Source organism: Bos indicus, chromosome 25, assembly GCF_029378745.1.
Source record: "Bos indicus isolate NIAB-ARS_2022 breed Sahiwal x Tharparkar chromosome 25, NIAB-ARS_B.indTharparkar_mat_pri_1.0, whole genome shotgun sequence".
In the NCBI taxonomy this organism is placed as follows: domain Eukaryota; kingdom Metazoa; phylum Chordata; class Mammalia; order Artiodactyla; family Bovidae; genus Bos; species Bos indicus.
In genome coordinates, this window is record NC_091784.1 from 19,816,766 (window position 1) to 19,842,091 (window position 25,326).

Here is a 25,326-nt window from a genome sequence, read left to right on the forward strand (position 1 = left end):
AGAGTTCCAGCTAATTTATGAGGGAGGAATGATAGAATTAAATTCTCATCATTTTGCAGTCCCTAATGCAATAATGCATCTGGGTAATGATTTTCTAAGGCCAGTAAAACCATTAGGTCATTGGTTCCCAACATTGGCTGCATGTTGAAATTATTTGAAAAGCTTTATAAAACACAATGCCTGGGTCTAACCTACAAAGATTTTAATTTAATTGGTAGAAGGCAAGGCCTGCACATGAAGATTTTCTTTTTTTCAGTTTTTAATTAAGATGTTCTCTTTATTTCATTCTCATTCTTGAAAGATAGACTTTATGTTTGCATATTTTCCTTTAGCACAATGATGGCATTATTCCACAAACTGCATTGTTGCTATTGAAACACTGGTTGCTAGTCTAACTGCTGTTCTTTATAGGTTATCTTGTTTTTCTCACTGGCTGCTTTTAATTTATTTTTATCAAAGCATATAGTTGATTTACAGTGTAGTGTTAGTTTCTGCTGTACAGCAAAGTGATTCTGTTATATATACATTCTTTTTTATATTCTTTTCCATTATGGTTTATCCTTGGCTACTGAATACATTCCTCTGTGCTATACAGTAGGGCCTTATTATTTATCCATTCTATATACAATAATTTTCATCTACTAACCCCAAACTTCCAAGCCTTCCTTTCCCAACCCCTCCTTGGCAATCACAAGCCTTTTCTCTATGTCTGTGAGTCTGGTTTTGTTTCATAGACAGGTTCATTTGTGCTGTATTTTAGATTATACATATAAGTGATATTATACAGTATTTATTTTTTCATGGAGATTTTCTTAAAGTTCTTTAGGTGATTTCAATGTGCAGCCAAGAGTGAGAGCCACCATATTAGGCGAAAGGCTGATGGGAAATTTTATAAAGGAGGCAGTAGAGGAGTATTGACGTGAATCCCACTGACAACTCGTGAACACACTGATCGATCTTAATGATAGACGACAACCAGACTGTATCTGTCTCCTAATACGACACACTATGAGGGACACAGCGTCTGCAGCTGCCTGGGACATCATCCAAGCTGAATCTGATGAAGCCTCTAGTAGAGAGGGACAGGAATAAGGAACATACAGCATTAGATTTTACAGCCCTGTTCTCTCCCAACACGTTATCATTTTACAGAGCATATTCTACTGTTTCCTCCATTTCTTTTCTCTACTTTTCCTAGTTCCCCTCATTTTTCCTATATAAGCCTACCACAGAAACAACATAGGGGAAGAAGCAAGACGCTAGTAAGGGGTCATGAATTGAGCTTTGACAATAACAATAATTTAAGTGTTGGAACCTGGAAAAGTACCAGTTCATTTCAGCTCCTTCTTCTGATTTTCTCTGAAGTAGGCTTTCTAACAAGGTCAGAATACATGTCCAATTTCTGTTTTCACAGGAGAACTGCCAATCTGGCCACTTACATTTCTGGTATTCTTTTTTCAACAACAGAGAAAACTAAAGCTTTAAGAAAAACGAATCTGTTTCTATCAGTAACTCATACCCTTTTACGTGCACACACACTTTCTGGAAAATTACACAAACTACTAGTAGCAGTTATTTCTGGGAGAGTTAGGAGGAAGATGTACCTTTCGCTCTTCTAAACCCCAGTACTGTTTATATCATGGTCTGGATAATCCTTTGTTGTGGGGGCTGCCCTGGGCATCGTAGGCTGTTTAGCAGCATCCTTTACTTCTACCTACTAGATGCCAGTAGTACCCCCTATTTGTGAGAACAAAAATGTTCTCCCACTTCGCCAAATGTCTGTTGAGGTAACAAAATGGTCCTAATGGAGCCATAATCCTATGCTTTTTGCATTTTTTTTTTTTTTTTTTTACTACATGAGGCATCAATTACTCAAAAAATTTAAAGATTCAAAGAAGAGAAAAAGCATAGCTGAGAGGAACAATGGTCTGAGAAAATGGTCTAAGACAAAGGTGATAAACTAGCAGTCACCAGGCTATATCTAGCCCTGGCTAAGATGCTTTTGAACTGTGGTGTTGGAGAAGACTCTTGAGGGTCCCTTGGACTGCAAGGAGATCCAACCAGTCCATTCTGAAGGAGATCAGCCCTGGGATTTCTTTGGAGGGAATGATGCTGAAGCTGAAGCTCCAGTACTTTGGCCACCTCATGCAAAGAGTTGACTCATTGGAAAAGACTCTGATGCTGGGAGGGATTGGGGGCAGGAGGAGAAGGGGACAACAGAGGATGAGATGGCTGGATGGCATCACTGACTCGATGGACGTGAGTCTGAGTGAACTCCGGGAGTTGGTGATGGACAGGGAGGCCTGGCGTGCTGCGATTCATGGGGTCGCGAAGAGTCGGACATGACTGAGTGACAGAACTGAACTGAACCCTCTTAAAGTTTTTTTTAAAAAATTGAATGAGTTATCAAAATTTAAAAATGGGTGATTTCTGGGACTTCCCTGGTGGTCTAGTGGTTAAGAGTCTGCCTTGCAGTGCAGGGGACACAAGTTCAATGCCTGATCAGGGAACAGAGATCCCACATGCCTCAGAGTAACTAAGCCAGTAGACCATAATGAAAGATCCCACATGATGCAAAGAAGATGCCATATGCTGCAACTAAGACGTGATGAAGCCAAATAAATATTTTTTTAAATGGATGATTTCTACCTTTCTGGTTTCTCTTGAAGAAGCAGATAATCTGGTCATCCTAAGATCACATTATCAAATGGCACAATACAAAAGAGCTGCCCTCTTTAGGCCAGAAAAGAAGTCTTATGTTGTCCCAGCCCTGCCTTAGTCTGTTAATTGGAATGCCCTTCAAAGCCATTTGAGTTTGAGATTCCTGCTCAATAGAGACAAGCTATTGTTATCCATTAATATTCCTCACACAACATTCTACCCTTACCTGCCATTGGGTCTGCACCTGGAGATAACACGAATATCAACGGTGCACAGCAGTTGGAATCACTGTAGGACCCCTGGAGATCAAACGTAGGGGCTTCAATGTACACACTTCCCATGTGTTCAGCAATGAACCCCCGAATGGCTGGAATCATTTTGTCAGGCCGCAAACATCGGAGGATCACCATCCTCTCCAAACCATGAAGAAACTTCCAAGATCCAGGGAATGTTTCCTCATGGGGCCAGGCTGAGTCATAAATGAACTTCCATTCATTACCATTTTGTTCCAAATGTTCCATAAGGCCTTTCAGTTTTGGCAATGCCGATGCACGGACCACTTCTGCCCATGCCTTCTCAGACAGCCACTCAGAAACTGGGTTGGGAAAAGGGTTGTCCAAGGCAATGCCTCCAGTTAGAAGAAAGTACCAAATTTCCTCATTAATTTGCTTTTTCTCTTTCATGATTCCTATTGTCAAGAGGAGGGAGAAAAGCAGCTTGTCCTTCTCAAACAGAGAGCGGCAGACGTTGTTGTAGATGCTGAGGGTGAAATGATCAATGATGTACTCAATTCGTAGCTCTAGTTCCTCGCTCTTCTTGCTATGGGCCAGAGACTGCATGTAGAGGTTTATGAACCATGTCAGGGAGTACTGGTACATGGGTTCAATGTGGGCCAGGTCAGAGATACAAAAGAAGATGGTGGCAGAATGAACAGCCACTGGCTTGTAGCCCATACGGGTCTCATCGATCTGCGTTTCTGTCACTGAAGCAATTTCCTGTTTCTCAGAGATTTCTTCAGACAGCACTTTGGAAGAAGACAAAATTTTGATGGCAGTCTCATCCTCAAGTATGTTGCCCTCAGAAAGGGAAAGGACCTCCAATATCTTATCTTCAATTTCCTTTAGTTGTTTCTTGTTCTTGGCACTTTCCACAATCAACTTGTTCTTTTTCTCTTCAAGTTCTGGCTTCTCCTTGGCAGCCACAATGCCAAGGAGTTGATCTTGGAGGCCCAAGGGAGTGATCATAAAGTTGAGGAGACAGACTTTCACGGCCACCTCAGGGAGGTAATGTGGGTTCCTCAAACGGGTTGTGATATATAACTTAAAATCTCTGGAGTATTCGATGATGTTTTCACCAAGCCTCATGTACTCAACCCCTTGCTGTTTGAATGTGGACTTGAGCAAGATGGGTTCAATAAAGGCATCCAACTCTTCCCCAACATTTTCTAGTAAGACTGGGGTACCAAACTGCAGGGCGTGTTCTAGCGTCCTCACATAGTTGGTATCCGAGAACTTGATGACTGACAGCTTATTTGCTTTCTCCATATTCTTGATCCACTTATTGGCCTGCCCCTGAGGGTCAATCATTAAGGCCCAGCGTCTGGAATTGGATACAATGATGCCATTGTCAATGGAGAAGGAGTCAATGGGAAGCCCAGCAATCTGCCAGGCACGAATTTTTACAGGATCTCCTAATGTGTTGCTAAGACTGAAGTCACTGGAGCCAGGGATGACCTTGTCCTTACATTGCGCCAACCACTGCTTCTGGCACTCAGCCCGATAATCCACAGTAAAGGCCCCCAGGTAAGCCACAGTCCCAGAGGACAACAACACATCCCCCGTCAGATTAGTATAACGGATACCCAGCTGCCGAGCGGCTTCTGTCCATCTGTCTTTCTCTCCTCCAAGACCACTAATCAGTTTTTCTGCTCTGATCAGCTTTTGGGAACAGATTTCAATGTTTCCCTCCAGTGTCTTTTTCTTGGTATTCATCTCTTCAAAGTCGTCGTTCAGGGCCTGGAGGCGGTCTTCCACTAGCTTCAGCTCTGCTCGCTTCTGGTTCAGTTTCTGCATCTGTGTGTCCAGCTTCCCCTCAGCCTCCTTCAGCCGCTCCCGTTTGGGAGCCACCACTTTGGCCACACGATCATACACCTCCATGGCCCTCACCCACTTGCACAGACCCTCACATGCAGATGATACATTTTTAATTACAGCAGGCTGGAAATCTGGGTGATCGATAAACCTTTCCCGGATCCGCTTCATGATGACTGGGGGAATGTTGTCTTTGTCATATGTCTTGAGACTTTCCAAGAATTTCAGATCTCCGAGAATCTTTCTCGATACCCCCCAGTAATCTTCTATCATTTTACCTGTTTGGGACAAGAAGTAGAGATAAAGCTATTTTTAAAAAATTTTATTGGAGGATAATTACTTACAGTGTTGTGTTGGCTTACTGCCATATAACAACATGAATCAATCAGAAGTGCACACATATCCCCTCCTTGAGCCTCCCTCCAAGCCTGCCCCTCCTGCCATCCCACCCCTCTGGGTTGTCACAGAGCCCTGGGATGAGCTCCCTGTGTTATATAGCAACTTCCTATTAGCTAAGAGATAAGACTATTATTAAGACATCCTGCCTGAAATTTGCAGCCCTGCAGGGGCTACTCCTCATATTTAGCAAACAAAACAAAACAAACAAACAAAAAACCCCCAAGATCCTACAGAGGAATTTTAGGGCAGAGAATATACATGTCATTACATATTTATTCAAGCTCATAGAATGTATAATACCAAGAGTGAAACCTAATGTAAACTATGGACTTTGGATGATAAGATGTGTCCATGTAGGTTCATCACCTATAACAAATATACCATTCTGATGGGAGATGTTAATAATAAGGGAGGCTATGCATGTGTGTGTGACTATACAGACCTATACAAGGTCTGTATAGTCAAAGTAATGATTTTTCCAGTTGCCATGTATGGATGTGACAGCTGGACCATAAAGAAGGCTGAGTACCAAAGAATTGATGCTTTCAAACCATGGTGTTGGAGAAGACTCTTGACAGTCCTTTGGATGGCAAGGAGCTTAAACTAGTCAATCCTAAAGGAAATCAACCCTGAATGTGCATTGGAAAGACTGATGCTGAAGTTGAAGCTCCAATACTTTGACCACCTGATGTGAAGAGCCTACTCATTAGAAAAGACCCCAATGCTGGTAAAGACTGAAAGGAGGAGGAGAAGGGGACAACAGAGGGCAGAATGGTTGGTTGGCATCATCAGCTCAATGCAGCTGAGTTTGAGCAAGCTCTGGGAAATGGTGATGGACAGGGAAGCCTGGTAAGTGAAGTCCATGGGGTCTTAAACAGCTGGACACTGTTGAATGACTGAACAACATGCAAGAGTAGGGGCAGGGGGTATATGAGAAATTTTTGTATCTTCAACTCAATTTTTCTGTGACCTTAAAACCGCTCTTAAAAAAAAAAAAAAAGATCTTAAATCCCAAGCTCCTCTCCATCTCATCTTTGCCTTGCTCCCTGGTCTTTAATTACAAGAAGCTTCCTTCAACTTCCTGATGATCCCAAGTGCTTGCCTAACATGAGCTTTTCACCTAGGTTGTAAATGGCATCTAGCTGGCTCCTGAACAAACTTCAGGCTCACTTTAAAAGCCACCTCTATATGGAAAGGGTGAATTTAACTCAGATGACCATTATATCTACTACTGTGGGCAGGAATCCCTTAGAAGAAATGGATTAGCCATCATAGTCAACAAAAGAGTACAAAATGCAGTACTTGGATGCAATCTCAAAAACGACAGAATGACCTCTGTTTATTTCCAAGGCAAACCATTCAATATTACGGTAATCCAAGTCTATGCCCCAACCAATAATGCTGAATAAAGTGAAGTTGAATGGCTCTATGAAGACCTATAGGACCTTTCAGAACTAACACCCAAAAAAGATGTCCTTTTCATCATAGGGGACTGGAATGCAAAAGTAGGAAGTAAAGAAACACCTAGAGTAACAGGCAAATTTGGCCTTGGAGTATGGAATGAAGCAGGGCAAAGGCTAATAGAGTTTTGCCAAAAGAATACACTGGTCATAGCAAATATCCTCTTCCAATAACACAAAAGAAGACTCTAATGGACATCACCAGATGGTCAACACTGAAATCAGATTGATTATATTCTTTGCAGCCAAAGATGGAGAAGCTCTATACAGTCAGCAAAAACAAGACCAGGAGCTGACTGTGGCTCAGATCATGAACTCCTTACTGCCAAATTCATACTGAAATGGAAGAAAGTGGGGAAACCCACTAGACCATTCAGGTATGACCTAAATCAAATCCTTTATGATTATACAGTGGAAGTGAGAAATAGATTTAAGGGACTAGATCTGATAGATAGAGTGCCTGATGAACTATGGACGGAGATTCATGACATTGTACAGGAGACAGGAATCAAGACCATCCCTAAGATAAAAAAATAAAAAAAGCAAAATGGCTGTCTGAGGGGGCCATACAAATAGCTGTGAAAAGAAGAGAAGTGAAAAGCAAAGGAGAAAAGGAAAGATATACCCATGTGAATGCAGAGTTCCAAAGAATAGCAAGGAGAGATAAGAAAGCATTCCTCAGTGATCAGTGCAAAGAAATAGAGGAAAACAATTGAATGGGAAAGACTAGAGATCTCTTCAAGAAAATCAGAGATACCAAGGGAAATTTCATGCAAAGATGGGCTCAATAAAGGATAGAAATGGTATGGACCTAACAGAAGCAGAAGATATTAAGAAGTGCTGGCAAGAATACACAGAAGAACTGTACAAAAAAGATCTTCATGACCCAGATAATCACGATCGTTTGATCACTCACCCAGAGCCAGACATCCTGGAATGAGAAGTCAAGTGGGCCTTAGGAAGTATGACTAAGAACAAAGCTATTGGAGGTGATGGAATTCCAGTTGAGCTCTTTCAAATCCTGAAAGATGATGCTGTGAAAGTGCTGCACTCAATATGCCAGCACATTTGGAAAACTCAGCAGTGGCCACAGGACTGGAAAAGGTCAGTTTTCATTCCAATCCCAAAGAAAGGCAGTGTCAAAGAATGCTCAAACAACCACACAATTTTGCACTCATCTCACACACTAGTAAAGTAATGCTCAAAATTCTCCAAGCCAGGCTTCAGCAATACATGAACCATGAACTTCCAGATGTTCAAGCTGGTTTTAGAAAAGGCAGAGGAACCAGAGATCAAATTGCCAACATCTGCTGGATCATGGAAAAAGGAAGAGAGTTCCAGAAAAACATCTATTTCTGCTTTATTGACTATGCCAAAGCCTTTGACTGTGTGGATCACAATAAACTGTGGAAGATGCTGAAAGAGATGGGAATACCAGACCACCTGATCTGCCTCTTGAGAAACCTATATGCAGGTCAGGAAGCAACAGTTAGAACTGGACATGGAACCACAGACTGGTTCCAAATAGGAAAAGGAGTACGTCAAGGCTGTATATTGTCACCCTGCTTATTTAACTTATATGCAGAGTACATCATGAGAAATGCAGGGCTGGAAGAAGCACAAGCTGGAATCAAGATTTTTGGGAGAAATATCAATAACCTTAGATATGCAGATGACACCACCCTTATGGCAGAGAGTGAAGAAGAACTAAAGAGCCTCTTGATGAAAGTGAAAGAGGAGAGTGAAAAAGTTGGCTTAAAGCTCAACATTCAGAAAACTAAGATCACAGAATCCAGTCCCATCACTTCATGGCAAATAGATGGGGAAACACTGAAAGCAGTGGCTGGCTTTATTTTCTTGGGCTCCAAAATCACTGCAGATGGTGATTGCAGCCATGAAACTAAAAGACGGTTACTCCTTGGAAGGAAAGTTATGACCAACCTAGACAACATATTAAAAAGCAGAGACATTACTTTGCCAACAAAGGTCTGTCTAGTCAAGGCTATGGTTTTTCCAGTGGTCATGTATGGATTTGAGAGTTGGACTGTGAAGAAAGCTGAGCGCCGAAGAATTGATGCTTTTGAACTGTGGTGTTGGAGAAGACTCTTGTGAGTCCCTTGGACTGCAAGGAGATCCAACCAGTCCATCCTAAAGGAGATCAGTCCTGGGTGTTAATTGGAAGGACTGATGTTGAAGCTGAAACTCCAATACTTTGGCCACCTGATGCAAAGAGATGACTCATTTGAAAAGACCCTGATGCTGGGAAAGATTGAGGGCAGGAGAAGAAGGGGTTGACAGAGTATGAGATGGTTGGATGGCATCACTGACTCAATGGCCATGAATTTGGATAAACTCCAGCAGTTGGTGATGGACAGGGAGGCCTGGCATGCTGTGGTTCATGGGGTCGCAGAGTCGGACATGACTGAGTGACTGAACTGAAATGAACTGAACTATGGAGTATTTTCTTTCATCTCAGAGGCTAGAATATCCATAAATGCTTTATAGATTGCAGAAATGGGAATCTGTGATTTTTTTTTTTTTTTTTTTTTGGTTTAGTTTTAACTGTGTGCTTCTCCCTCAAAGCTGTAACCTTCTGGGGGAGGGCAACAAGATTGCAGAGTAGTATGATACTGAGCTTACTTCCTCTCATGAACATATTAAAAAATACATCTACATGTGGAGCAAATTTCTTTGAAAACCAACTGGAGACTGGCAGGAAGACTCTTTGACAACCGAGGCTGTAAACAAAGATCCACATGGAGCTGTTCAGGAAGGGAGGAAATGCAATCAGGTTGGGACATGTGCCCCTGGGAGGTGACATTAGAGGTATCATAATTGTAATGGCAAAAATTAAAGATAGAGAATTCTAAAAGCAGCAAAAGAAAGGCAGAGTCACATACAAGGGAACTCCCATAAGGGTATCAGTTGATTTTTCTGCTGAAATTTTGCAAGCCAGAAGGCAGTGAAATTATATATTTAAAGTCCTGAAAGGAAAAACCCTACAACCTAGGATACTCTCCTAGCAATACTATCATTCATAATTGAAGGAGAGATAAAAACTTCTCAGACAAGCAAAACCTAAGATTTCATCAATACTAGCCAAATCTAAAAGAAGTGTTAAAGTGTCTTCTTTAAGTGGAAAAAAAAAAAGACTATAACAAGAAGTAAGAATTTATAGGAAATGAAAATCCCACTAATAAAGGCAAATATATAGTATAGGCTGTGGATCAATCAGTTAAATAAGCTAGTATGAGGATTAAAAGACAAAAAATTGTTTAATCAACTATATCTACAATAATCAGTTAAGGGATAAACATGAAGATGTACAATGACATCAAAAACACAAAACATGAAGGAAGGGAGTGAAAATATAAATATTTTAGAATGTGTTTGTATTTAAATGACTATCACATTTAAACAAGTAGATACACTTTATAGGTCAACACATATTACCCCTATGGTAACCACAAATCAAAATCAAAAATCTATGATAGATACAACAATAAATAGAAAGGAACAGGGCATAAGGATAAAAGAAAATGATCAAACCATAAGGGAAGAGGCCAAAAGAAGGAAATAACTGAAAAAACTACAAGCACAACCAGAAAAGAAGTAAAAAAAAATCTCAATAAGTTTATAGTTATCAATAATCATTTTAAATGTCAATGGACTAAATTCTCCAATAAAAAGACATAGAATGACTGATTGGATTAAAAAAAAAACAACAAAAAAACCAAGACTGCTGCTAATAAGAGATTCTTCTTAGAGCTAAAGACACACAGGCTGAAAATGAGGGGATGATAAAGGTATTTCACAAAATGAAAATGAAAAGTGGGTGTAGCAACACTCATATCAGATAAAATAGACTTTAAAACAAAGTCTAGTGAGATGCAGAAGCAGTTAACACACTATGTAAATATGGACCTTTTAAAATTAAATCGTTATGGGAAATGCTTTCAGTTCAGCAACATCGTAGCTATTTGTTAGTTCTTTTGTGTTGTCTTATCAAAGTTTAATGGATACAGTTCCATAATGTTGATGTGTTTGTGTGTATATTCGATTTTTATAAAGATGGTAGTAAGTCAATAAAAAAAAAATAAAATAAAGTCTATAGCAAAAGAAAAACAAGACCATTGTATAATGATAAAGGGATCCATACAAGAAGAAAATATAACATTTGTTAACATATATGCACCTAATACAGGAGCATACAAATATATAAAGCAAATATTAACAGACATAGGGGAGAAACTGACATTAATACACTAATAGGAGGGACTTTAGTAACACCTTACTTACGTAATTAGATCATCCAGAGAGAAAATGAATAAAGAAACAGTGGTCTTAAATGACACATTAGACCAATCGGACTTAACAATGTCTAGAGGAAATTCCAACCCAAACCAGCAGAATACACATTCTTTTCAAGTGCTCATGGAATGTTCTCCAGGATAGATCACATGCTAGGCAATAAAACAAGTCTTGACAAATTTAAGAAGCTAGAAATTATATCAAACTTTTTTATTTTTTCTGATCACAACAATATGAAACTAGAAAAATGATTACAGGGAGAAAAATGATAAAAACACAAAAATAAACTACTAAAAACCAATGGGTTGGTGAGGAAATCAAAGAAGAAATCAGAAAATACTTTGAGACAATTGAAAAGAAAAACACAATTTTCCAAAATCTATGGGACAAAACAAAAGCAGCTCTAAGAGAGAAGTTTATAGTGATATTGGCATACCTCAAGAAACAAGAAAAATCTCAAACAACCTAACCTGCCAACTAAAGGAATTAGAAAAAGAGAAAAAGAACAAAGCCCAAAGTTAGCAGAGGGAAGGAAACAATAAAGATCAAAGAAAGATAAATAAAATAGAGATAAAAATAGAAAAGATCAATGAAACAAAGTCCTAGCCACAGCAGTCAGGCAAGGAAAAGAAACAAAAGCATCCAAATTGGCAGGGACAAAGGAAAACTGTCATTATTTCCAGATAACACATATTATATATAGAAAACCCTGAAGTCTCCATGAAAAATTATTAGAACTGAAAAATAAATTCAGTAATGTTGCAGAGTACAGGATTAATATACAGAAATCTGTTGTTTTTCTATACATTAATAGTGAAAGAGAAAGCAAGAAACCAATCTCCTTAAAATCATCAAAAAGAATAAAATACCTAGGAATAAACTTAACCGAGGAGGTGAAAGACCTATACTGTGAAAACTATAAAACACTGTGGAGGGAAATTGAAGATGGTACAAATAAATGGAAAGATATCTCATGCTCATGAATTGAAAGAATTAATATTAAAATGTCCATATTACCCAAAGCAATCTAATGTAAAAACCTTTCAAAATATTAAAAACAGAACTAGAAAAAATAATCTTAAAATGTATATAGAACAACAAAAGACCCTGAGTAGCCAAAACAATATTGAGAAAAAAAGAACAAAGCGGAAATTATCTCAGTCCCTGACTTCAGACAATATTACAAAGCTACAGTAATCAAAACAGTATAGGACTGATAAAGCAAAACAGATGCAAAGATCAATGGAACAGAATAGACAGCCCAGAAATAAACATGTTCACTTGTGGTCAATTAATCCATGATATAGGAGATAAAAAGGGCTTCCCTGGTGACTCAGATGGTAAAGAGTCCACCTGCAATGTGGGGGACCTAGGTTGGGAAGATCTCCGGAGGAGGACATGGCAACCCACTCCAGTATTCTTGCCTGGAGAATCCCCATGGACAGAGGAGCCTGGGGGACCACAGTCTATGGGGTCACAAAGAGTCAGACATGATTGAGCAACTAAGCACAGCACAGGAGATAAGAATAAATAACAGGGAAAAGACAGTCTCTTCAATAAGTGGTGCTGGGAAAACTGGACAGCTACATGTAAAAGAATGAAATGGGAACACTTCCTAACACCATACACAAAGATAAACTCAAAATGGATTTAAAACTAAATATAAGACTAGAAACCATAAAATTCCTAGAATAAAACATAGGCAGAACACTCTTTGATATAAATCATAGCAATATTTTTTTGGATTCTTATCCCAAGGCAAAGGAAACAAAAGCAAAACAAAACTAAACAAATGGGATCTAATTAAGTTTAAAAGCTTTTGCACAGAAAAGGAAATGATGAACAAAACAAAAAGACAACCTACTGAAATGGGAGAAATTATTTGCAAATTGTATGACCAGTAAGAGGCTAATATCCATCTATAAACAGCTCATACAACTCCATATTTAAAACAACAATCCAATCAAAAAATGGGCTGAAGACTTGAATAGACATTTTTCCTGAGTAGACATGCAGATAGCTAACACACACTGAAAAGATGCCTAACATCACTAATTATTAGAGAAATGCAAATTGAAACCACAATGAGGTACCATGTCACACCTGTCAGAATGGTCATCATTAAAAAGACCACAAATAACAAATGTTGGAGAGGATATGGAGAAAAGGGAACTCTCAAATACTGTTATTGGGAATGTAAATTGGTGCAGCTACTATGGAAAACAGTATGGAGGCTCCACAAAAACCTAAAAATTGATCCAGCAATTCCACTCCTGGATACGTATCTGGAAAAAAACAAAGACAGTAATTCAAAAAGATATGTGCACCCCAATGTTCATGGACCATTACTTACAATAGTCAAGATATGGGAACAACCCAAGCGCCCATCAAGAGATGATGGGATTAAGAAGATATTGAATACAATGGAATATTACTGAGCTATAAGAAAGAATGAAATACTGCCATGTAGCAACATGGATGGGCTTGGGGGACATTGCTTAGTGAAATAAGTCTAACAGAGGAAGACAAGTACTGTATGTTATCACTTATATGTGGAATCTAAAAAATAAAACAAATGAATGAATACAACGAAACAGAAACAGACTCACAGATATGGAGAACAAAGTAGTGGTTACCAGTGGGGAGATGGAAGGGAGAGTAGCAATATAAAGGCAGGGGATTATGCAGTACAAACTGCTATGATTAAAGTAAGTAAGCTAAAGAATATATTGTACAACATAGGGAATATAGTCAGTATTCTATAGTAAGTTTATATAATCTATATAAATAGATTGTATCTATAATCTGCTGCTGCTGCCAAGTTGCTTCAGTGTCCGACTCTGTGCGACCCCATGGACTGCAGCCTACCAGGCTTCTCCGTCCATGGGATTCTCCAGGCAAGAACACTGGATGGGTTTGCCATTTCCTTCTCCAATATCTATAATCTATATAACCTATAATAATCTATAACCTAATAGATTATTAATAGATTATTAATAGATCTATAATCTATAATAATCTTGAGTCACTAGTTATACATTTAAAACTAATATAGTAAATCAATTATACATTTAAAAAATTGTTTGCTCCTTCTGTGTTTATTACAATCTGGCATAGTGCTTGATTATCAGTTTTTAACATGAATTTAATGAATGTTGCCCTTTTCCCCAGTCATACATGAAGAGGGCAACTGGATCCATAAGCATGTATTAATATTTTGAATATTCTTTTCCAAATATGGGAGGTGGGTCTGATAGAGCATGTTTTGTCATCCCTGGGAGGAATCAGTCCTTCTAGTGAGTGAGTGAGTGAGTGACTGAGTGTCTCCAGAGAAAGAGTGAGGGTAGGGGAAGCAACTTGCAGACTTGCAACCAGACAGAGGACTGTCCTCAGCCTGCGCTGAAATGAAACAGGGCCTTTGTTCACCTTAGCACCCCTCATGATGGCTAATAAATGAGTGAGCCCTGATCCCATCCTAGGAAGTGCTCCTTTTGTCAATGTGTTAGAAAAATATCACTCTTTTTGATGATAAACCCTTGCCAAGCTCCACTCATCAAAAAATATCTGCTCAATGTTATGTGGCAGTCTGGATGAGAGGGGAGCTTGGGGTACAAAGGATACACGTATATGTATGGCTTAGTCACTTCACTGTTCACCTGAAACTATCACAATATTGATCGGCTAAACCCCACTACAAAATAAAAAGTTAAAAAAAAAAAAAAGAGTTGTACTTGAGATATTGTATTATACAACAGGTCAAATATGTCCTGTTTCTAAACCAAGCTTAGACACTAAACAAATATTTCCAATGAAAGTTTTTCTTTGCATCCTAGGAAGTGATCTGCTTTGTTTAAATTTACGGTATCCAAAACTAATTTGGGCTTCCCTGGTGGCTCAAATGGTAAAAAATCTGCCTGCAATGTGGGAAGAATCTACCTGGGTTGGGAAGATCCCCTGGAGGAGGACATGGCAACCCACTCCAGTATTCTTGTCTGGAAAATCCCCATGGACAAAGGAGCCTAGCGGGCTACAGTCAGGAGTCTCAAAGAGATGGACACAACTGAGCGACTAAGTACAAAATCAATTTATTTGTGCTTTTGCTCCATCCCAATATACTGGCTAAATTCTGTGAGTTATTTTGTGAATAACATACAAAATTCACTTCAATTTTAAAATAAGAAAGGTGGATGATGCATCCTGTGGCCAACATCAGTGATCGAAGAAGAGAACTGATTTTTGAGACCTGCCCCTGCTTTGCATATTTCAGTAGTTCTCAATCTTGGCTGTGCCTTAGAATCACCTGGGAGCTTTAAGAAAAATACTAATGCTCAGGCCACACCCTAGGCTAAAGGAATAAGAGTCTCTAGGAGCGGGGGCAAGGGCATTAGCATTCTTTAAGTTCCCAGGTATACCAGGGTACAGCCAGAGTGGAAAAGCACTGGCTAGCTCATCTTTACTCAGACTCACTTATTACACCTCAGATGCTTCCCTAGAGTCTCCTGTAACATCCTCTCCCTATTTGTCCATTTCTGATCACCTCTGCATTTCTTCATGTGGTTTTTGTCCTGAAACCAGCCAAGGAAGAGGGAGTGCTATTCACTAGGAAGCAGAAGCCAGAGTCTCTAAAAGGAGGCATCAGGAATTTCTAACATTTCAGAAGTAATGGAGGAATAGCAGGACTGTTTGAAGGATACAAGGATTCAAAAGGCAAGAAATATCACAGGAGATGGTTTTTAAGTCCTTGTGCAGTTTTAAGACTCTTTAAGTACTCTTGCCTTGAAAATCCCATGGACAGAGGAGCTTAGTGCAGGCTACTATCCATGGGGTCGCAAAGAGTCGGGCATGACTGAGTGACTTCACTTTCACTTTTTCTTTCAGTTTTAAGACACTGATTTTATTGCAACATTCTACATCTAATTTAAATTTTAAGAATGAATTTTCACTTATTCATGCTTCTAGGCTCTATTATATAAACTTTCCTCTCTCTCCCCACTATTCCTTTTCTCCCGTCTTCTGAGTTTCTGTACCCTGGTCTTCCTCAGGCCTGTCAGTTTCACTCTCTGCCTCCTTTATCCCTTTCTTCCTCTAATCCTTCACCAGCAGCTCATGTTCCACTTCACCTCCTACAGCTGTTCTCTGTGTGTGTGTCTTTGTTTTCCTGTCTCTATTTCTCTTCTTTCTGGCCTATTTTCTTCCCACTCACTCTGTATTTTTGTATGTCTCTGTATCTCTGGTTGGGGGTGGGGGGGGTAGGGTCTCTGCTCTGTCTCCATTGTTCACTTTCAGCTTTTCTGTGTCTTAGCTTATTTCTGCTTTTCTCTCTTGCCAACATCTTTCTCTGTCATCTGTATCTGACACTGTAAGAGTCTCTCACTCGCCCATTCACCCCTCCCTGTGTTTGTCTTTCTTCCTCCAGATTTCTTTTCATCCTGACCTCTTTCTCTGTTTATGACCTCTTCATGCCTACACATGCCACATGTATCTAGGTGTCCAGGTCTCTATTTCCTGCTCAGCCTCACTGTCTTTCTCTCCATTTCTCTGTGTCTGTCTCAGTCTCCTTTTTCCTCTGGTTATCTCTTGCAGTGTCTCTGTCTCTTTTTCTGTTTCTCCTTTATCTTTCTGTCCCTCGCTCTTTTTGTTTCTTTCCCTCCCTCTCACCCACATACTGCTCTTTGTGCTTGCTCCCTATCAGTCCTCTTGTCCGCAAGACCTTCATTTGTGTAACGGTTTGTCGGCGGGGGCCTTGACTGAGTTTGGCTTCACCTAAAGATGCCTGCATTTTCCTTACTGACTGAGAGGGGAGAGCATGGTGAAGAAACACAAGTGAGTACATCTGTATCCTGGGGCCTATCTTATTTCCCCTAAGAGACCATGATACGGCCTGCAGGCCTGGGGCAGGATGAGTGGGGATGCTGGCTCCCTTCCTGTCAGGAGAGGGCAGCCTGTGTACACCTCTGGGTCGGGAAGGGTGCTGGAAGGGGTTACCGCTGCCACTGGGGTCTGGCTTCCTCTCTGGTCTCAGCCCTTTCATCACACAGATGCTCTCCATGACCAGCTTGACAGGCCCAGGTGGGTTCTGCATGGCCTTCACCAGCGAGATATCTGCCGGGTTCAGTGTGTCCAGTGCAGCAAGTGCAGCCTCGAGCGCTGGCATTGCCTCTGCCAAGTCCCCTTCGCATTCGTTCTGTAGGCAGCACAGGGACAGAAAGGGTGAGTGCCCGGCGCCTGGCATACTGAGGATGAAGCAAGTTCTGCCCCTGGGAGAAGCAGCAGAAGTGGGAAGAGGTGCTTCCTGCCCCAGAGTCCTCCCAGGACAGTGTCTTCTCCTGGAAGTTTGCATGCAAGGATGGCTCTGAAAGGCAGCAGGGAAGCATGCATGCATTTGGGAGCTGTGGTCTGGATGCCTGGGACATTTGAGAATTTACCTGGTCTATAATCTTGTACAGAATCAAGCTTTTGGTTTTTAACTAATTCTCAAGGGGTATATGTCACGAGTGACTTCATACCAACTGATCAACAATGGGTTGAGAGATGAAGTGACAAATGAAGCCTATCTGTGAGTGACAGATGGGAAGGGGATTACAGCAAGTTTGGGGAGGAATAAGGCATGAGGGGTGGGAGAATGTCAGAGATAGGGTAAGAGTCTAGGACGCACTGTAGCTCAGAGATGGGATAGAGGTGAATCTGGGGACAGGGTGATGTTTAAGGCCAGAGTTTAAGGATGAGGAATGGGGATAAAGACTAGAGCTGGGTAGTGAGTCCTGGGAAAAAGAGAACAGAATATGTTTTATCCATTATTTATTTGTTTAAAAACAAAACTAATACAATGGAATATTATTCAGCCATAAAAAGAAATGAAGTAATGATTCATGCAACAACATGGATAAACCTGGAGAACATTATGCTAAGTGAAACCAGCCAGATAGACACAAAATGGCACACGCTCTATGATTCCATTTACATAAAATGTGCATAAAAGGAAAATCCATATAGGCAGAAAGTAGGTTAGTGGCTGACAGGGCTGGGTGGAAGAAACAGCTAGTGACTACTAATGAATATAGGTTTCTTTTTGGGGTGATGAAGATGTTCTAGAATTACATAGTGGTTATGACTGTATAACTTTGTGAATATACTAAAAAATACCCTCTGAATTGCATGATTTTAAAAGGTGACTATTAGTGGTATGTGAATTATATCTCAATTTTTTTTAAAAAAGGAAATATCAACATCATAAAATTCTGTATAGATTACAGTTGGCCCTCTGTAACTGTGGATTTGGGACCACAGATCCAGAAGGCGGGGGCTTGAGCATCTGAGCATTTTGGTATCTGTGGGGCCAGAGGCGGGGATGGGGTGGGGAAGGCTGGACCCAATCTCCTGTAAATACAACTGTATTTAGCAGTCCAATTCTTTTCCTTCAACAACAACAAAATGAGGTCTTGGGAGAAAAAAATGAGTTAACCAAGGCCACAAAACTTGTTAGTCACTGAGCCAAGTTCCAACTTTGGGCCCCTGGCTCCCCACTCAGTGAATTTTCTGATAGTCTCCCAGCCCAGGGAGTGATAACACAGACAGGATTGAAGTGAAATTTCACAAGAGAATGTCAAAAGCAGCGTGTGTCAAAATCTATGTCCTGCAGATTTACTTTGATAAGCAAACAAAATGAGGTTCCACCTTCTTACATGTATGTGTGTGTTGGAGCTTCAGCTTCAGCATTAGTTCTTACAATGAAGATTCAGGGTTGATTTCCTTTAGGACTGGTTGGTTTGCTCTTCTTGCTGTCCAAGGGACTTTCAGGAATCATCTCCAGTGCTAAAATTTGAAGCATCAATTCTTTGGCACTCAGCCTTCTTTTGGCCCACTGTCACATTACGCCTCCCAATGTTGAGATGGCTCTGCTTTTTTCCTAAGGGGTAAGGCCTGGGTTCCAGCAAGGTTGTTCATCAAATGACTCAAAAGGCCTCTTCTGTTGTTCAGTCACTAAGTTGTGTTCAACTCTTTGCAACCCCATGAACTGCAGCATGCCAGATTCTCCCATCCTTCACTATGTTCTGGAGTTTGCTCAAATTCATGCCCATTGAGTTGAGGATGCTATCTAACCATCTCATCCTCTGCTGTCCCCTTGTCCTTTTGCATTCAATCTTTCCCAATATGAGGATCTTTTCCAATGAGTCGGCTCTTCACATCAGGTGGTCAAAATATTGGAGCTTCAGCTTCAGCATCAGTCCTTCCAATGAATATTCAGGGTTGATTTCCTTTAGGACTGACTGGATTGATCTCCCTCCTGTCCAAGGGGATCTCAAGAGTCTTCTCCAGCACCTCAATTCAAAAGCATCAGTTCTTTGGTACTCAGTCTTCTTTATGGTCCAACTCTCATATCCATACATGACTACTGGAAAAGTCATAGCTTTGACTACATGGACCTTTGTTGGCAAAGTGATGTCTCTGCTTTATAATATGCTATCTAGGTTTGCCATAGCTTTCCTTCCAAGGAGCAGGCATCTTTTAATTTCATGGCTGCAGTTACCATCTGCAGTGATTTTAGGGCCCCCCAAAATAAAATCTGTCACTGCTTCCCCTTTTCCCCCTTCTATTTGCCATGAAGTGATTGGACCAGATGCCATGATTTTAGTTTTTTGTTTTAATGTTGAGTTTAAAGCCAGCATTTTTTTTAAGCTTTAAACTTTTTATTTTGTATTGATGTATAGCCAATTAGGCTTCCCTGGTAGCTCAGATGGTAAAGAATCTGCTTGCAATGTAGGAGACCCAGGTTCTATCCTTGGGTCGAGAAGATCCCCTGCAGAAGGGAATGGCAACCCACTCCAGTATCAAACCAGTTAATCCTAAAGGAAATCAACCCTCAATATGGTTGGAAGGACTGATGCTGAAGCTGAAGCTTCAATATTTTGGCCACCTGATGAGAAGAGCCAACTCAGTGGAAAAGATCCTGATGCTGGGAAAGATTGAGGGCAGGAGGAGGAGTAGGTGACAGAGGATGAGACGGTTGGATGGCACCATCGATTCAATGACATGAGTTTGAGCAAACTCCAGAAGATAGTGAAGAACAGTGAAGCCTGGCATGCTGTAGTCCATGGGGTTGGAAAGAGTTGGACACAACTTAGTGACTGAACAACAACTCTGCATTAAAGTTAAATAAGCAAGGTAACAATATATAGCCTTGACATACTCCTTTCCCAATTTTGAACCTGTCTGTTGTTCTATGTAAAGTTATAACTGTTGGTTCTTGACCTGCATACTGGTTTCTCAGGAGACAGATAAGGTGGCCTGGTATTCCCATCTCTTTAAGAATTTTCCACAGTTTGTTGTGATCCACACAAAGGCTTTAGTGTAGTCAATGAAGCAGAAGCAGATGTTTTTCTGGAATTCCCTTGCTTTCTTTGTGGTCCAATGGATGTTAGCAATTTGATCTTTGCTTCTTCTGCCTTTTCTAAACCCAGCTTGTACCTCTGGAAGTTCTCAGTTCATATACTACTGAAACATAGCTTGAAGGATTTTGAGTATAAGCTCACTAGTATGTGAAATGAGCACAATTGTATGGTAGTTTGAACATTTTTTGGCATTCCCCTTCTTTGGGAATAGAATGAAAACTGACCTTTTCCTGTTCTGTGGCCACTGTTGAATTTTCCAAATTTGCTGACATATTGACGGCCACATTTTACAGCATTATCTTTTAAGGTTTGAAATAGCTCAGCTGGAATTCCATCACCTCCATTAGCTTTGCTTGTAGTAATGCTTCCTAAGGCCCACTTGACTTCACACTCCAGGATGCCCAACTCTCAGTGAGTTTCCACACTATCATGGTTTTCCAGGTCATTAAGACTTTTTTTTTTAGTAGTTCTGTGTATTCTTGTCACTTCTCCTTAATCTCTTTTCTTTCTGTTAGCTCCTTACTGTTTCTGTCCTTTATCATGCCCATCCTTGCAAGATATATTCCCCTGCTATCTCCAATTTTCTTGAAGAGATCTCTAGTCTTTTCCATTCAATTGTTTTCCTCTATTTCTTTGCATTGTTCATTTCAGAAGGTCTTCTTATCTCTCCTTGCTATTCTCTGGAACTCTGCATTGAGTTGTGTATATCTTTCCCCTTCTCCCTTGCCTTTCACTTCTCTTCTTTCCTCAGTTATTTTTACAGCATCTCAGATCTCAGACAACCACTTTGCTTTCTAGCATTTCTTTTTCTTTGGGATGGTTTTTGTCACTGCCTTCAGAGGATGAGATGGCTGGATGGCATCACTGACTCGATGGACGTGAGTCTCAGTGAACTCCGAGAGTTAGTGATAGACAGGGAGGCCTGGCGTGCTGCGATTCATGGGGTCGCAGGGAGTCGGACACGACTGAGCAACTGATCTGATCTAATCTGATCAGTACAATGTTATGAACCTCTGTCCATAGTTCTTCAGGAATTCTGTCTACCAGATCTAATTCCTTGAATCTATTTGTCACCTTCACTGTATAATCATAAGGGATTTGATTTAGGTCATACCTGAATGCCCTAATGGTTTTCCCTACTTTCCTCAATTTAAGGCTGAATTTGCAATAAGGAGCTTGTTATCTAAGCCACAGTAAGCTCCAGGTCTTCTTTTTGCTGACTGTATAGAGCTTTTCCATCTTCAGCTGCAAAAAATATAATCAAGCTGATTTCGGTATTGACCATCAGGTGATGTCCATGTATAGAGTTGTCTCTTCTGTTGTTGGAAGAAGACGTTTGCTATGACCAATGTGTTCTCTTGGCAAAACTGTTAGCATTTGCCCTGCTTCATTTTGTACTCCAAAGCCAAAGTTGTGTGTTGCCCCAATATCTCTTGACTTCCTAATTTTGCATTTCAATCCTCTGTGATGAAAAGGACATGCTTTTGGTGTTAGTTATAGAAGGTCTTATAGACTGTGTGCATCACAATAAACTGTGGAAAATTCTGAAAGAGATAGGAATACCAGACCATCTGACCTGTCTCTTGAGAAACCTATATGCAGGTCAGGAAGCAACAGTTAGAACTGGACATGGAACAACAGACTGGTTCCAACTAGGAAAAGGAGTACATCAAGGCTGTATATTGTCATCCTGCTTATTTAACTTATATGCAGAGTACATCATTAGAAATGCTGGGCTGGAAGAAGCACAAGCTTGAATCAAAACTGCTGGGAGAAATATCAATAACCTCAGATATGCAGATGAAACCACCTTTATGGCAGAAAGTGAAGAAGAACTAAAGAGCCTGTTGATGAAAGTGAAAGAGGAGAGTGAAAGAGTTGGCTTAAAGCTCAACATTCAGAAAACTAAGATCATGGCATCTGGTCCCATCACTTCATGGCAAATAGATGGGGAAACAGTGGCTGACTTTATTTTGGGGGACTCCAAAATCACTGCAGATGGTGATTACAGCCATGAAATTAAAAGACACTTACTCCCTGGAAGGAAAGTTATGACCAACCTAGATAGCATATTAAAAAGCAGAGACATTACTTTGTCAACAAAGGTCCATCTAGTCAAAGCTATGGTTTTTCCAGTAGTCATGTATGGATGTGAGAGTTGGACTATAAGGAAAGCTGAGCGCCAAAGAATTGATGCTTTTGAACTGTGGTGTTGGAGTAGACTCTTGAGAGTTCCTTGGACTGCAAGGAGATTCAACCAGTCCATCCTAAAGGAGATCAGTCCTGGGTGTTCATTGGAAGACTGATGTTGAAGCTGAAACTCCAATACTTTGGCCACCTGATGCGAAGATCTGACTCATTTGAAAAGACCCTGATGCTGGGAAGGATTGAGGGAGGGAGGAGAAGGGGACCACAGAGGATGAGATGGTTGGATGGCATCATCAATTTGCTGGACATGGGTTTGGGTGGGCTCCAGGAGTTGGTGATGGACAAGGAGGCCTGGTGTGCTGTGGTTCATGGGGTTGCAAAGAGTCAGACATGACTGAACAACTGAATTGAACTAGAAGATCTCGTAGGTCTTCATAGAACCATTTGACTTCAGTTTCTTTAGCACTAATGATTGGGGCATAGACTTGGATTATTGTGATGCTGAATGGTTTGCCTTGGAAATAAACTGAGATCATTCTGTCTTTTTTTGAGATTCCAGTCAAGTACTGCATTTTGGACTCTTGTTGACTGTGAGGGTTACTTCATTTCTTCTAAGGGCTTCTTGCCCACATTAGTTGATATAATGGTTACCTGAATTAAATCCACCCATTTCTATCCATTTTAGTTGACTGATTCCTAAAATGTAGATGTTCACTTTTGCCATCTCCTGCTTAAACATGTCCAATTTATCTTGGTTCTAACATTGCAGGTTTCTATGCAATATTGTTCTTTACAGCATTGGACTTAACTTTCACCACCAGACACATCCACAACTGAGTGTCATTTCCACTTTGGCCCAGTATCTTCTTTCCTCCTGAAGCTGTTTCCCTGCTCTTTCCCTGTAGCATACTGGATACCTTCAGACCTGGGGCCTTATCTTCTGGTGTCATATCTTATTGCCTTTTCATACTGCTCTTGGGGTTTTCTTGGCAGAATACTGGAGTGATTTGCCATTTCATCCTCCTATGTTTTGTTCAGAACTCTTAACTATGTATGACCTCTCTGTCTTGCATAGCATGGCTCAGAGCTTCATTGCTTTACACAGCAAGCTCGTTTGCCACAACAAGGCTGTGATCCATGAAGATGCAAAAGGCCTCTGGTTGTAACGTTATCTTTAACAGTGATTCTCAATCTTGACTGTGCATCAGTGTCACTGAGGAGCATTTAGAGCATCCACATCTTCGTTCCACACCCAGAGGTTCTGATTCATTCAGTCTGGTGTGGGGGTAGAGGGGTCTGGGAATCTGCATTTTTAAAACTCCAAAGGTGATTCTGGCACACAGTTCTGTTGAGAGACTCAAGCTGATACTCTGGAAACACTGAGAACAAGGCAGGAAATAATAGACTTCAATGCCCAATAGGGGAATGGCTACTTGATGGGTGAAGCACCTACTTAAAATGGTCATTAAAATGATTATATGACATTTTGGAAAAACATTTGTGATAAGCTGCTAAGGAAACAAAACCACAAAACAAGTCACAATTATGCTACGGTTGCAATAATAAACCTATCCACGTGTATAGACAGGAACTAGAGGAAAGCCTGGAAAAGTGGAAAAGTGTTAAAGCTGAGCTCTTAAAAGTCATTTTGTATGTGTTATTACTGCTACATCATTTGCTTCCATGATAAGAAATTATAATGAAAAATGACCCCTGTAGCTTAGCAGTGCACAGAGCAGCAAGCTGTTCGAGGCTTGTGAATCACAGTGCTTACTGACAAAATGTAATCAACTCTGCAGTACTCCTGGCATTAGTTATGATTCTCATTATGGGGGGAAGAAATGACACATTAGCTTAAAAATAATGGACCAACTTAAGCAAACCATTTTACTTGGGAGCAAAGCGTTTGAGGACTGACTCTTGCCCATCTCCTGATCCTCCTAGTGTGAATCCCATTCCATTGCAGAACCTCTGAACTTCATTAAGTACCACACTGGGTGCTCTCCCAGGTTCTCCCATTTCTAGGCATGTGAAGAGTTTAAAGAAAATCAGCCATCCTTGTGTGGAAAAGGGCTGTAGCCATGAGAGGTTCAGGAGGGGTTTCTGGTCCTTACAAAAAGAGCCTTAGAGCAAGCATAGGTTTTCTTCTCCTCCTTGGAGAGTTTCTTCCACTTCCTGACTCACCTCCGGGATGTCGCTCCCAGTACTTGGGGATGGGATGGCAGAGCACTAGACCTCACCCTTCACACCAAAACCATAGGTGGCAGTTTATTGCCCAGGAATGGGTGTGGTGGGCCATCTCCTTATAAAGCTAATGTCATCTCTTGCCTCCCTCCTGTTCCAGCAAGTCACTGTTTTCCCCTGACATTGTACAACACAACCCTATATGTGAGAATACCTGCACATGGTGAGAGGCTGGTCTTCATAAAACAGGCAAGTCCACTTGGTACAGGGTCAAGAATGACAATTTTGGAGGATAGTTAACATGGGCTGTTAAGCTCTGATTGTATGCTGGACACATGCCATAAGCTTTACATGTTTTTCTCTCAGTATCTCCATTTTATAGGTTAGGAAACTGGTTAGGAATGGGCAGAGCAAAGTTGAGCCCTGACATGCCTGATGCTAGTATAGAACCATGGAAGAGTTGCAAATTCACATGCTCTAGGGGCCAGCCACTGGGCTTCCCTGGTGGCTCGACAGTAAAGAATCCATCTGCAATGCAGGAGACCTGGGTTCGATCCCTGGGTTGGGAAGATCCCCTGGAGGAGGACATGCAACCCACTCCAGTATTCTTGCCTGGAGAATCCCCATGGACAGAGGAGCCTGGCGGGCTACAGTCCACGGGGTTGAAAAGAGTTGGACATGACT

The 25,326-nt window shown here is 40.8% G+C and overlaps 1 protein-coding gene across 2 annotated transcripts in view; it reads right to left on the bottom strand.

The window, feature by feature from the left end:
* DNAH3 (dynein axonemal heavy chain 3) overlaps positions 1–25,326 on the bottom strand; it is a 254,086-nt gene that overhangs the window by 28,987 nt on the left and 199,773 nt on the right. For both annotated transcript variants that reach the window (XM_070779177.1, XM_070779176.1), the window contains 2 exons: positions 16,907–17,105; positions 2,888–5,029 (listed from right to left, as the gene is read on the bottom strand). In XM_070779177.1, coding sequence (XP_070635278.1) covers positions 2,888–5,029; positions 16,907–17,105 — 2,341 coding nt within the window. The remainder of the gene's footprint in view (positions 1–2,887; positions 5,030–16,906; positions 17,106–25,326) is intronic.